We start from the raw sequence: 13,457 nt of genomic DNA, 5'->3' as shown, positions 1-13,457 counted from the left end.
CATAAAAGTTTCTAACCAGGAGGAACCTGGAAGCAGCAGCAGGTCAGCTGAAGCAGGTTTAAAATCCTTGACTAGCAGGTGTTAATCCTAGCACTATGGGAGGATGAGGCAGGTGGATTGCTTGAGCTCAGGAGTTCAAAACAACCCTGAGCAAGCTCGAGACCCGCCTCTACTAAAAACAGAAAAATTAGCCAGGTGATATGGCAGGCAAGGCTGAGCTGAACAGTTCGAGGTTGCTTTGAACTATGATGACAGTGCAGCACTCCATCCAGAGTGACAGAGTGAGACTCTGTGTCATAAAATGAAATGAAATGATAAAATAAAAATAATGAAATTAAAATAAATAATAAAATAAAATAATTCCTTTTGTCCTTAGAGCTGGGTGAACATAGGACGATTGGCTTGAGAGGTATTAGATAAAACCCCCAAACACCCTAAGTAAGCAAAATAGTTAAGTAAAAACAGTACACTCAGAATTAGTATGGAATTACTATGCTATGGAATAATATTACAGAGACCACTGGCAGGGTTCCCTTCCCAATAATTTCACTGTTCTTTAAACTGCCCAATATAGCAATTTTAGAATTGGGCAGTTTAAAGGTCCCAATACCTTTTTGAGTTTTTTTATCACTAGTAAATTATCAGCTTTAGGTAATAGTGGCTCACGCCTATAATCCTAGCACTATGGGAGGCTGCAGTGGGTAGATTGCCTGAGCTTACAGGTTCGAGACCAGCCTGAGCAAGAGCAAGACCTCATCTGTAAAACAAGTAGCTGGGTGTTGCGGCAGATGCCTGTAGTCCCAGCTACTTGGGAGGCTGAAGCAAGAGAATCGCTTGAGCCCAAGAGTTTGAGGTTGCTGTGAGCTATGATGCCATGGCCCTCTACCAAGGGCAATAAAGTGAAACTCTGTCTCAAAAAAATAAAGTAAAATAAAATAATCAGCTTTAGTTGTAAAATTTAATATTGACAATACCAAAGAAAGTGTTAATTTTGAAAGACCACAGTCTGACAGCTTCTGACTTATTTGTACATATGGATTTTTAATGTCTCAAGATAGTTATTACAGACAACATACCTTTTCTGGTAGTGCTAAATGGATTTCTTGATGCATTCAGAAAAGCTTATTTCTTTGGTGAATATTTACAAATAATGCTGTTGTCATCATTCTGTTAAGTAAGGAACCAAAAAGGAAAATGGATGTTAATCTTTAACTTATGCACAGATTTAATACTGGAATCTTCAGAGTTGGTTAACAAATTACATATTCTCTGTGAACGCTGTTCATTCAAAGTAGCAAATTAGCATAAATTGTATTAATTTAATGGAGAATTAATGGAGAATACAGTTAAAATGTACTTTCAGGTTATAAATAGATTTACAATCTAAATCAGCATTCTGAGTTTATTTTGTCCTAGGTAAGAAGTTTGAAACTAGATACTTTCCAAATTCAAGCACATCCTTGCTCTTTTCCTGTTATGTATGAACTCTCTTTAACCAGGAAACCAATATAGTGTGTGTTTTGAATAGCTATATTTTATTTGAATAATTTTTTATTTATTAATCTACATTTATAAACAGGAAAAAATGTCCTAACCCTTTTGTAAGTTGTAAACTTATCTCCCACAGAATTCATTGAAGTGAAGCTCACAGGAAAAAAACACATTTTCTCATCTCCACATACACATAAGTTTGGGATGCACTTTCGATTAATCATTTGAAATTAACAAAAAATTGGATGAATACCACTTGTAGGGCCATGCATATGCCTTGGCATCATTCCTAATAATGATGTTTCATGTTTTAGGATGTGACCTGAAATGGAAGAATTTAGAACATAAAACACCCAGAGCTGTGGCGAAGGACGCAGGCTTCAAAGTCGCAAGCAAAGAAATTTATCGAGCAGAGAGAATCGCTAATAGACTGGCCAAACCAGGAGTTAAAAACCCCAATCCGCTCTGGGCCCTTAGGCTGCACGACTGGTCCATAGAGCACGAGACTTTCCTCCGGGAAGCCTTCGCCGTTGTGGACCGGGGCGATGGGACGGTCTCCAAGGAGGACTTCGTGATGACGCTGGAGGACAGGCAGGACTTTGCGAGCCCGGACCTGCTCCTGACCGTAGCTCAACTTCACGAAAAGACCCGGGGAGCGGGGGTCAACGTGAATGAGTTCTTTAAAGGAACCAAATATTTAAGCAAGTCTTTTGTACTGGGATCTTACGGGGTTAAGAAAAAGAAAAAAGGGATGGGCAAAAAAGTAAGGAAAGGCAAGTTTGTCCTGCCCCTCCCAGTCTGCGTGATCCCCGAGGAGGCGTTCCCGCGCCGGCCGGACGGCGGCCCGCCCTACTACATGCTGGAGACCTACAAGAACGTCACCGACACCAATCGCTTCAACGGGGACCACCCGCCCGAGCACCCGGTTCAGGACGACTCCGCCTGGTACATCGACGACCCGGGCAAGGTGTACGAGAACATTAACTTCATCACCAAGGCCGGGGACTTGGCTTCCCTGAAAAAGGCTTTTGAATCGGGCATCCCTGTGGATATGAAGGATAATTATTACAAAACACCATTGATGACGGCCTGTGCGAGCGGGAACATAGACGTGGTCAAGTTTCTCCTGGAGAAAGGGTACGTACGTGTTCCGGCCGAGGGAGGTTTGCGTTTTCGTGAGTCTTCATAGCTCGAGGAAGGGAAAAGGCGGCCTTCAAAAAATGGGCAATTCCAGATTTTTTAGCACAGGAAGTTGCTTGATCACTTGACATCTACAAGAAATAGATCTTCTGTGGGGAATGAAGCCCATGGGAACACAGGATTGTGCGTACACAAGAGTGGTTTGCAGATAACAATTGTGCAGAAGGGGGAGGCCAGCGAGTTTTCACTCTGGTGGGAGAAAGTCTTTCGAGTGGGTGTCACTGGCCTTTTGTCCGTGACAGGACAACTCAGTTGGTCTCAGAGCTTTACCTACATGGCATGGAGTCGATTTTTAATCCTTTTCTTTTTCTTTTTTCTTTCTTTTTTTTTTTTTTTGTGGTAGTCTCAACAATTTCAATTGAGTGGGATGGTGGCCATAATTACAAAGGACATGTTGTTTTGGTCCTTCTAAATCCCAGTATCCTCCTCCTGAGAGGGCAGTCTTTTCCTTAGTTCACTTGTAAATATCTCTAAACTATTAAAACGTGACATTTTTATTTAACATTTTAAACTACAACAATTGCTTAGGATTAATGCATCTTCTTCTATATCCATATAACCTGGATAAGGTTCTTAACATCTTTATGCCTCAATTTTCTCATTTATATGATGGGGGCTCTAATGGGACTTCTTTCACAGAATTTTTGTTGTTGTTGTTGTTTAACTGGCCCAGGCCGGGTTTGAACCCGCCACCCTGAGTGTATGTGGCTGGCACCGTAACCACTGTGCTACCGGAGCCAAAACCACAGAATTTTTGAAGATTAAATGAGTTAACATATGTAAACCAATTAGCATAGAGACTGAATATTTGAGAATAGGTGTTAATGTTATTCTATTAATGTCAAAGAAAGACTCAAATTTTTATAGTGTCAAAAAGAATATAAAGAAATTAAACTTTGGGGCAGTGAATTTCTAAAAAGGATTAAAATTTTAAATAAAACATTATAATGCTTAGAATTTATAATGAAGTTTTATTTAAAAATCCATAACGTGGAGAATGTAGGCACAAAGCAGCATAATATAACTTCAGTGTTTCCTGCTGGCTTTTACCTCCTTTGGATCTAATTTTATAATTTTCCTTGAGTTTAACCTTGCCCCCCCAAATTGTAATCACTAGGATGCCTTTGAAAACCAAACAAAATGTATATAGACATAAGGAAAGTTAAGATTGTCAAATAATCCACAAGAAAAAGGTTTGCAGAAAAAATTAAAAAACTTTTAAAGAAAACAGCATTTAACAGTACTCAGAGTTCCCCTGGGTTACCATTTAACCACTTGGTAAAATCATATGAAATTCTATTTTGCATTTTTAGCTTCTAGTGTTTAAAGCAACCAGTATTTTTAGTTGTGCATCTTTCTTATTTTATAGAGCTAACGTTAATGCAACAGATAATTTTCTGTGGACTCCACTTCATTTTGCATGCCATGCGGGCCAACAAGATATTGTTGAGCTTCTTGTTAAAGCTGGAGCTTCAATAGATGCACTTTCAATCAACAACTCAACTCCTTTAACTAGAGCCATTGAAAGCTGCAGGCTGGATACTGTAAAATACCTACTTGATATCGGTGCTAAATTTCAGCTGGAAAATAGAAAAGGTATATGTTGATATTATTGATGCTTAGGGCTGGAAAAGAAGAATTTCTGTTGTTTTCTAAACCCCTTCTGATGCTGTTCTCAGAGAACCACATTTTCTCCCGGGGCGACTGGTGCAAACCTCAGCCTGAGTTAAATGTTATGGAGGTTTATCTTGTACCCAGTGCCTTTCAAATCATCAGTGTTGAAGGGCCAGTGTTTTATGTTTGCAATCTGTCATGGATTGAGATTCTTTTGTAAAATACAATAAAAAATGATTTTCTAAAAAAATGAAATTAAAAAAGAATCCAAAATACAAAGATTTGTAATATTGGCATCAAATAAAAGCAGATTATTAAGTTGCTCTAAAAATTTCTAAATGCTTTTTTGGTAGTTACTTCACTGTGGGTCAGTAATCATTAGTATGTAGTCTTGGACTAGTTTGCAGATCACACCTTGAGTTATCACACTATTACAACTATTCCTAATAATTGACATACTCTAAAGATTCTAGATTTTTGGATTCCTCTTAAAGCTGGGCACAAATTCTTGAACTGAGGTGTCCTTGACCCTAGGAAGTAAACAGGTGGCCTACTTTATGTCATAAACACCATACATAAAACAAAAATCATCTGAACAAATATCTGAGCTCCTTGTTTGGAGGTTTCATCATCTTCTATTACAGTGGTTCTCAACCTGGGTTGCAAGACCCCTTTGGAACAATGAAAATACATTGTGGCATTAGGAAGGTTGAGAACCACTGTTCTATTGGAATCCATGGCCTCCTTTGGGTCTGAGTGAGCACTGAAACTTATGGCTGGGTCAGATTGCCTCTGAGTCCCAGGTAGTATTGCACCAAACTTGCCGGATGCTGTTACAGGTAACATAATATCCAGCCATCTGCCCAGAGCACTTGTGAGCACTGGCTTCCCCAGGCCTTTTACATAATGGAAAGAGGACAATAATGTGAAATTAATACAAAAAGCAAATATGCACAATTTGAGGAGAAAACCATCAAATTGATATTCAAAACGTAATCTAATATTTCCTACAATTTTCTTAAGAAATATGAGCAAAAAATTAAGAAAAAAACTCAAATTTTTTGGGAGGTGTTTGTATGTGACAGCAAATATAGCACTTGGGTTGTTCAAGCTGGGAAAGCTGGTGATAGTATCTGTGAACTGACAATTTGCTCTTGTTATCACCCTCATTAATACAGGGTCAGGGCTGATGTTCTAAGACTGTTTTTTTCTATATAGTTTACCATTAATATATTTTTGGCAGTCCTGACTTTGTGTTTTTTTCAACAGGACATAGTGCCATGGATGTTGCAAAGGCATATGCTGATTATAGAGTAATTGGCCTGATTAAAGAAAAGCTAGATAACTTACCCAAACCAGCAGAAAATCAAAAAATGAAGGGCAGGCAATCTGCTAAAATGAAGACTGAAGGCCCTGAAGTGAAGAAAGAAGAGGTAAGGAAAGAGGTTGGCTACTTAGAATTGGAACTCCTTAGAAACTTGTTGGGGGAAGACAACAGACATGGGCAAAACCCTGTTCAATGCACTCTCTCAGCACCATTGCGCATTACTTCCAAAGACACATCTAGCAAGAAAATGCCTCTTATGGGAGAGTCTAAAAAGTGCTTGTTGCAAACAGAATTCACAGGAAAAATGAATGGGTTCAGTCAAATACTGTTAAATTGTTCAAAAAAGAACTGATTATTTGATACGCGTGTGTGTCATATATATTGAATGAAATGGTCCAAACAGGGAAGGATAACCCTTGTGAAAAATGAAGTAAAGTATGATTTCCCTTCATTTTGGTCTCATAATTTTTCTTTGCCCACCTTACCCCCCATCCTTCCCATCAAGGAATTTTAATGAATACCACTGAGCTCTGGGATATAGAGCCTCCTGTAACTTGGATGTCCTACAAAATGTAAAAGATTTGAATTGTGCCAATTTGACCATTCTTAGTACTATCAAGTGGTTTAGGAACTTCTAAACTACCAGCACAAGGTTGAGGATGTTGCCTATGGGAATTACTCAGACATCAAGATATTGCCTTTAGCAGGGAAGCCTTAAATACATTTCTAGGCTGGAAGTTTCTTTTGAGGAAACAGAAGACTCACTGGAGATTCTTGGTAGACACAGGACAAGGGATAAAAGTCAAAAAGAGAAAGCTTTAATACCGTCAAATTTGGAAAGGGTTAGAGGAATGGAGGTAGTAGGAAGTAGATAGGATAAAGGCAGGAGGTACCACTAAATACATAGAGGATGTCCATCAGGATGGCAGAAGCTGAAGGAGGATCATTCCAACGGTTTAATAGGATTCCATCCTTCAGATTGATAATGAGCATGGGTCAAGGATGGATATCTTGAAGACCTGTGTGATCTGTTACTGACACTACGAATAAGTAGAGTTAAACAAGGAAAACTAATTATCTCTCTTCACTTAGAGTCATAATATTCTATTTTATCTCATATTATAACTTGTATGGTAGCATTTTGAGATTTTTCCCCCTTCTGGCTTTTGGGGAAGATGTAGAATAGTAAATAGTAAGTGAATATAGATTTTTGCAATTTATAAGTGTTTTTTTTTTTTTTTTTGGTCATGTTTCAGGAAGGACTTTCATCAATTTATACTGTACCACCCATACCAGAGGGAAAGAAAATACAGAAGGATAATGTGGTTTCTCTCAATTCCCTGATTACCAGTGGTCATACCAAGAAAGTGGATATCACATTTATTCCACAGAGAGTAAGTACTTTAGAAAGATCTTAATAGCATGATAGAGGCTCATAATATATTTTTCAAATGTTTTGTTAAGTCCAACTGTTAGCTCCCAATATCTAGTTTTATTGGTACTACCATATTGACATTTACATCTTCTTTGAAGGACTGAATTCTTCTTTAGTAAATGGCATGCCCTATAGCCAATTAGTCACCACATCCTATGGACACTATTTTTTGGCATTTCTCAGACCCCATCCTTTTTGTTTGTACTCTTTACCACCATCTCATGCAGGAGTTTTATATGAATAAAGACTCAATTTATTCACTAATCTCCTACAACTAAAGAGGTAGAGACATTTTGGGGGGAAAAGGGTTCTTTTCCCAATGCCCATCAAAAACCAAGCTAATTAAAACAGCTCCCTCTGCCTTCTATTATGAAAAGAATTTTGGTTTTTACATACAACATAAAGGGTGTAGACCTGGATTATCTTCTAATTCCTTTGTTTTTACATCCTAAAAATGAATAGCAGCTGTCCCAAGGGTAACTGACTAGAGAACTAACTGAATATTTCTGAGCTCAGTGGTCCATATAGTTGTCATCAAAAATAGTGATTCTTGTGTAAGCACTGATGTCATGTAAGAGGGTGAAAAAAGTTAAAATGTCTTAACAAGTAAATGTTATGGTTTTAATTAAAACTATCAGAAAGTTTTAAAATAAACTATATATTGAAAATTGTCTGGCCTGTTTACTGGCTGTCAAACTCATTCCTGCTCTGGTGTGGCTATTTATTAAAGGTTTGGAGTCCTGAACCCACAACAGCAGACCTGATTAGGAAGCGGGAACTACGGCGGGAAAGGTTTACTTATGAGGTGGACTTTGAAGATTTTATGATGCCTTTTCAGAAGAACATCACAGAGAAAGCTCGAGCAATGGAAGCTGCTTTAAAGATCTAAACCACAGCAGTTACTCCTTAGAATTAATGCTTTGAGGCCCGGGGAACAGAGTTTGGAGACAGTAGAGCGTTCCATCAAAGCTCCAGCTATCCATATGTTAAGAATATGTCACCAAGTATTTGCTTTTGCTTTAACAACTATAAATATTCTGAGATGTCGAGAGATGTATTTTATATTACAATGAATGATGATAGTGCCATTCTCCTAGGTAAATCCCTTAATGTGCTTTAAAAATGTAGTGGAATACTTGGCATTTGTATTATAAACATTACTGTCAAAAGACTTACCAAATGAACACCATCATGTTTATTAAAGATATCATTCTAATGGAAATTAATGAAAACAATTAAATTTTAAATATTAGGAAAGAGAAGTAGTATTTAATCCTTTAAGGAAGGATTTCGTTTCTTATACACTATTTATAAATGATGTGTATAAGATACCTCGGGTCAAAAAACTCGTGACATCCCTAGCAGACATTGTCTGCAATCCACCCATTTCTCTTCTCCCCTGAGATAGTAGCACTGTTAGGCCTGATTCCAGATGCCAGAGGGCTGACGCTGGTACTTATACATCAGGGGAAAAGTGCCCAAGAATTCGAATCCCCTGGAAGCAACTCTTAACCAATGACTGAACAGATCCAGTCTATTACCACCTAGCTCCCTCACCCTCCTGGTGGGATTATTCCAAAGTGCATATTCTCATTGACTCCCAGAAATTCCCAGTGGGTTTAAGATCAAGTTGCCTACAGTGGTAATTTGTTTGATAACACACCCTTCATTGCCACTTTCCCTTCCCTGTCTCATTTCTCTCTTCTCCTTGGGTCTCTGTTGAGATCACATTCCAAATACCTAAATCCTTGTCTCAAGATTGTTTCTGGAAGAGTCCAAACTGAGACAAAACCTATGTTATTAAGTTGCGATTCTAAGTTCCCTAGCAAAAAATTTTGAAAACACATTCCCTTATGTTTTGCTTGCTATGAAATAAACATTTCCTCAGCCTACAGGAACTACCCTCAAAACCTTTTACAATTGAGAGGCAGTTCAAGTGGTTTTTATACAATAGCTGATACTTTGGGTAAATTTCCAGGTGCTAGAAAACGATACATGAGAATGAGTAGATATTATATGTGACTTTTCCTTAAGGCAGGTGTGTGGGTGTCAAGAGAAGAAAGGGGGATTTAAGATGCCCACCATGAAACCTTACAAGTGCCCACTGAGGTTTGGGCCTGAGTCCTGACTCATACGTAAGAAAACAGTATGTTGGGGTTCTGTCAGAGAAATAGAAACAGTAGGATGGATGGATAGACAGATAGATAAATAAATAGATAAAGATAGATAAGTATAGATAGATACTCTAGATGGATAAATGGATTAGGAAGAGATTTATTGCAAGGAGTTGGCTTACATGATTTGGGGAGCTAGTTAGGTCCTAAATTTGTAAGATAAGCCATCAGGAATTGCAGGCTGAAAACTCTTGGGCAGTTGTCCCTGAAGTTCACAGGTAGAGGAAACTGCAGTTCTGTCCTTGCCCCTAAATACTTTAGTACGTATTTCCTAAAAATAAGGACATTCTTTGACATAACCATATTACAATTGTCAAGATTTCAACTGTTGAGTGGCGCCTGTGGCTCAGTGAGTAGGGCACTGGCCCCATATACCAGTAGCAGGTTCAAGCCCAGCCCCAGACAAACTGCAACAAAAAATAGCCGGGCATTGTGGTGGGTGACTGTAGTCCCAGTTACTTGGGAGGCTGAGGCAAGAGAATCACCCAAATCACCTAAGCCCAAGAGCTAGAGGTTGCTGTGAGCTGTGATGCCATGCACTCTATCAAGGGTGACAAAATGAGACTCTCTCAAAAAAAAAAAAAAAAGATTTCAACTTTTGTTAAAGCAACTGATAAGATCATGCCCTCACAAGCTATTGAGGACAATCTCCTTTGCATAAAAAAGTCAACTAATTGTAGATATTGATGGCATCTCCACAATGTCTTCACAGAAAAACCTAAGATTAGTGTTTGATTAAGTTACTGGGTACTGTGACCTTGCCAAGTTGAGACATGAAACCAACCATCTCTGGGATGTATTACCAAGTGAAAAGCTAGCTGAGGCATTACCCACAAAAGAAATGCAATGGGTGTCGAAAAATATCCACAAATGCCCCTTGATAGAACCTGAGATCTGCCTTACCAGAGGGCACCAACTCTGGTTCACAACTCTGTCAGCCACTCACTGATGAAAACCCTTTTCTTTGACTTCCTCCCTCTCTTTCCAACCTTGGAGGGGCCTTTCACAAGAGCCAGTCAGGAAGGAGAATGGGAGAGAAAAGGCGGGAGCTGATAAACAGTTTCACCTCCCTGGAGATACCTTCCTTCCCATTTGAACTAAGTTTTGTTTGTTTTATGAGATATTTGTGTGTGTGTGTGTTTATCATTTTGGTTTTGACTTAATTTCATTTCTAGAAAGGTACAAGCAGTTTATAAATCCCTACATGCTTTTTACCCACATTACCTAAATCTTAAGCATTTACCCATTTGCTTTATCTCTCATCTTGCTACACATACAAGGTCTGCGTGGAAGGTATCCATTCATGCAATTTGAAAAATAGTATTAACAACAGCCGGATACTTTCTGGACAGACCAGATACATATGTAGGTGTGAGTTTTTTTTTTTTTTTTTACTTGACTGTCAGTTGAAGACATGGTGTTCATTACCCCTAAATACTTCAGTGTGTATTTCCTAAAGGCAAGGACATTCTTTTGCATAACAATGTATGTGTAACAGTTGTCAGGGTCAAGAGAAAAACACTTAAATAACTATTTAATCAGCAGACCTGATTCAGATTTTTCTTTCAGATGATATTTACAGCAAAAGGAAATCCTAGGTCATGGGATGGATTCAGTTGACACATCTCTTTCATTTCTTTTAGCTTAGAAAATACTTTGTCTTTTTTTTTTTTAAGTGACATTAGTATAGAAAAAGAATACAGGCCAATTATTCTGCAAAATGTCTCTCATCTTTATTTTGTCTTATATTTTCCCACGAACAGATTCAGGTGTTGTGTGTCAGGCAGCAGTACCATAGACGTAATATTGTACCCTTCCTAATAACTACAGTGTGATGTTGACCTGTGATGTAAAGTTTGTAAACTTAATCCTTTGGCTAGAATCATGTAGAATCATGTCCACATGTCCACCTGCTTTCTCCATTACACAACTGACCTTTGAACGATAATGGGTTTGAACTGAATGGGTCCACTTATATGTGACTTTTTCTTTTCTTTTTTTTTTTTTATTGTTGGGGATTCATTGAGGGTACAAGAAACCAGGTTACACTGATTGTATTTGTTGGGCAAAGTCCTCTTGCAATCGTGTCTTGCCTTTAAAAGGTGTGGCACACACCAAGGCCCCACTCCCTCCCTCCTTTCCTCTCTGCTCTTCCTCCCTACCCCTTCCTCCTTCTTTCTCCATTTCCCCCACCCCCAATATGTCCTTAATTGTCATTAACTGTCCTCATATCAAAATTGAGTACATAGGATTCATGCTTCTCCATACTTGTGATGCTTTACTAAAAATAATGTCTTCCACTTCCATCCAGGTTAATACAAAGAATGTAAAGTCTCCATTTTTTTTTTCTCTTTTCTTTTTTTTTATTGTTGGGGATTCATTGAGGGTACAATAAGCCAATTACACTGATTGCAATTGTTAGGTAAAGTCCCTCTTGCAATCATGTCTTGCCCCCATAAAGTGTGACACACACTAAAGCCCCATCCCCCTCCCTCCCTCCCTCTTTCTGCTTCCCCCCCATAACCTTAATTGTCATTAATTGTCCTCATATCAAGATTGAGTACATAGGATTCATGCTTCTCCATTCTTGTGATGCTTTACTAAGAATAATGTCTTCCACGTCCATCCAGGTTAATACGAAGGATGTAAAGTCTCCATTTTTTTTAATGGCTGAATAGTATTCCATGGTATACATATACCACAGCTTGTTAATCCTTTCCTGGGTTGGTGGGCATTTAGGCTGTTTCCACATTTCGGTGATTGTAAATTGAGCTGCAATAAACAGTCTAGTGCAAGTGTCCTTATGATAAAGGAATTTTTTTCCTTCTGGGTAGATGCCCAGTAATTCGGACTGCAGGATCAAATGGGAGGTCTAGGTTGAGTGCTTTGAGGTTTCTCCATACTTCCTTCCAGAAAGGTTGTACTAGTTTGCAGTCCCACCAGCAGTGTAAAAGTGTTCCCTTCTCTCCACATCCACGCCAGCATCTGCAGTTTTGAGATTTTGTGATGTGGGCCATTCTCACTGGGGTTAGATGGTATCTCGGGGTGGTTTTGATTTGCATTTCTTAATAGATAGGGATGATGGACATTTTTTCATATGTTTGTTAGCCATTCGTCTGTCTTCTTTAGAGAAGGTTCTATTCATGTCTCTTGCCCATTGATATATGGGATTGTTGGCTTTTTTCATGTGGATTAATTTGAGTTCTCTATAGATCCTAGTTATCAAGCTTTTGTCTGATTCAAAATATGCAAATATCCTTTCCCATCATGTAGATTGCCTATTTGCTTTGGTTGTTGTCTCCTTAGCTATACAGAAGCTTTTCAGTTTAAATCCCATTTGTTTATTTTTGTTGTTGTTGCAATTGCCATGGCAGTCTTCTTCATGAAGTCTTTCCCCAGGCCAATATCTTCCAGTGCTTTTCCTATGCTTTCTTTGAGGATTTTTATTGTTTCATGCCTTAAATTTAAGTCCTTTATCCATCTTGAATCAATTTTTGTGAGTGGGGAGAGGTGTGGGTCCAGTTTCAGTCTTTTACATGTGGATATCCAGCTCTCCCAACACCATTTATTGAATAGGGAGTCTTTCCCCCAAGGTATGTTCTTGTTTGGTTTATCAAAGATCAGGTGGTTGTAAGTTGTTAGTTTCATTTCCTGGTTTTCTATTCGATTCCAAATGTCTGTGTCTCTATTTTTGTGCCAATACCATGCTGTCTTGACCACTATGGCTTTGTAGTACAGCCTAAAATCTGGTATGGTGATGCCCCCAACTTTATTTTATTATTTTTCTTTTTCTTTTTTTTTTTTTTTTGCAGTTTTTGGCCAGGACTGGGTTTGAACCCGCCACCTCCAGCATATGAGGCCAGTGCCCTACTCCTTTGAGCCACAGGTGCCGCCTCCCACCCCCCACCCCCCACCCCCCAGCTTCATTTTTATTACTAAGAACTGCCTTAGCTACACGGGTTTTTTTCTGGTTCCATACAAAACGCAGAATCATTTTTTCCAAATCTTGAAAGTACGGTGTTGGTATTTTAATAGGAATGGCATTGAATAGATAGACTGCTTTGAGAAGTATAGATATTTTAACAATGTTGATTCTTCCCAGCTATGAGCATGGTATGTTCTTCCATTTGTTAATATCCTCTGCTATTTCCTTTCTGAGAATTTCATCATTTTCTTTGTAGAGGTCCTTCACCTCCTTTGTTAGGTATGTTCCTAG

At 38.6% G+C, this 13,457-nt stretch overlaps 1 protein-coding gene across 4 annotated transcripts in view; it reads left to right on the top strand.

Moving 5' to 3' along the window:
• The window catches only part of ANKEF1 (ankyrin repeat and EF-hand domain containing 1), an 89,907-nt gene extending 81,789 nt beyond the window's left edge, over positions 1 to 8,118 (top strand). For all 4 annotated transcript variants that reach the window (XM_053574649.1, XM_053574648.1, XM_053574647.1 and 1 more), the window contains 5 exons: positions 1,806 to 2,628; positions 4,061 to 4,287; positions 5,575 to 5,738; positions 6,889 to 7,026; positions 7,798 to 8,118. In XM_053574649.1, coding sequence (XP_053430624.1) covers positions 1,806 to 2,628; positions 4,061 to 4,287; positions 5,575 to 5,738; positions 6,889 to 7,026; positions 7,798 to 7,956 — 1,511 coding nt within the window. In that variant the 3' untranslated portion in view covers positions 7,957 to 8,118. The remainder of the gene's footprint in view (positions 1 to 1,805; positions 2,629 to 4,060; positions 4,288 to 5,574; positions 5,739 to 6,888; positions 7,027 to 7,797) is intronic.
• The last annotated feature ends 5,339 nt before the right edge of the window (positions 8,119 to 13,457 follow it).

Source organism: Nycticebus coucang, chromosome 21, assembly GCF_027406575.1.
Source record: "Nycticebus coucang isolate mNycCou1 chromosome 21, mNycCou1.pri, whole genome shotgun sequence".
Lineage (NCBI taxonomy): Eukaryota > Metazoa > Chordata > Mammalia > Primates > Lorisidae > Nycticebus > Nycticebus coucang.
Note: the sequence above shows the minus strand (reverse complement) of the source record. Positions and strands in the feature narration are given on the sequence as shown.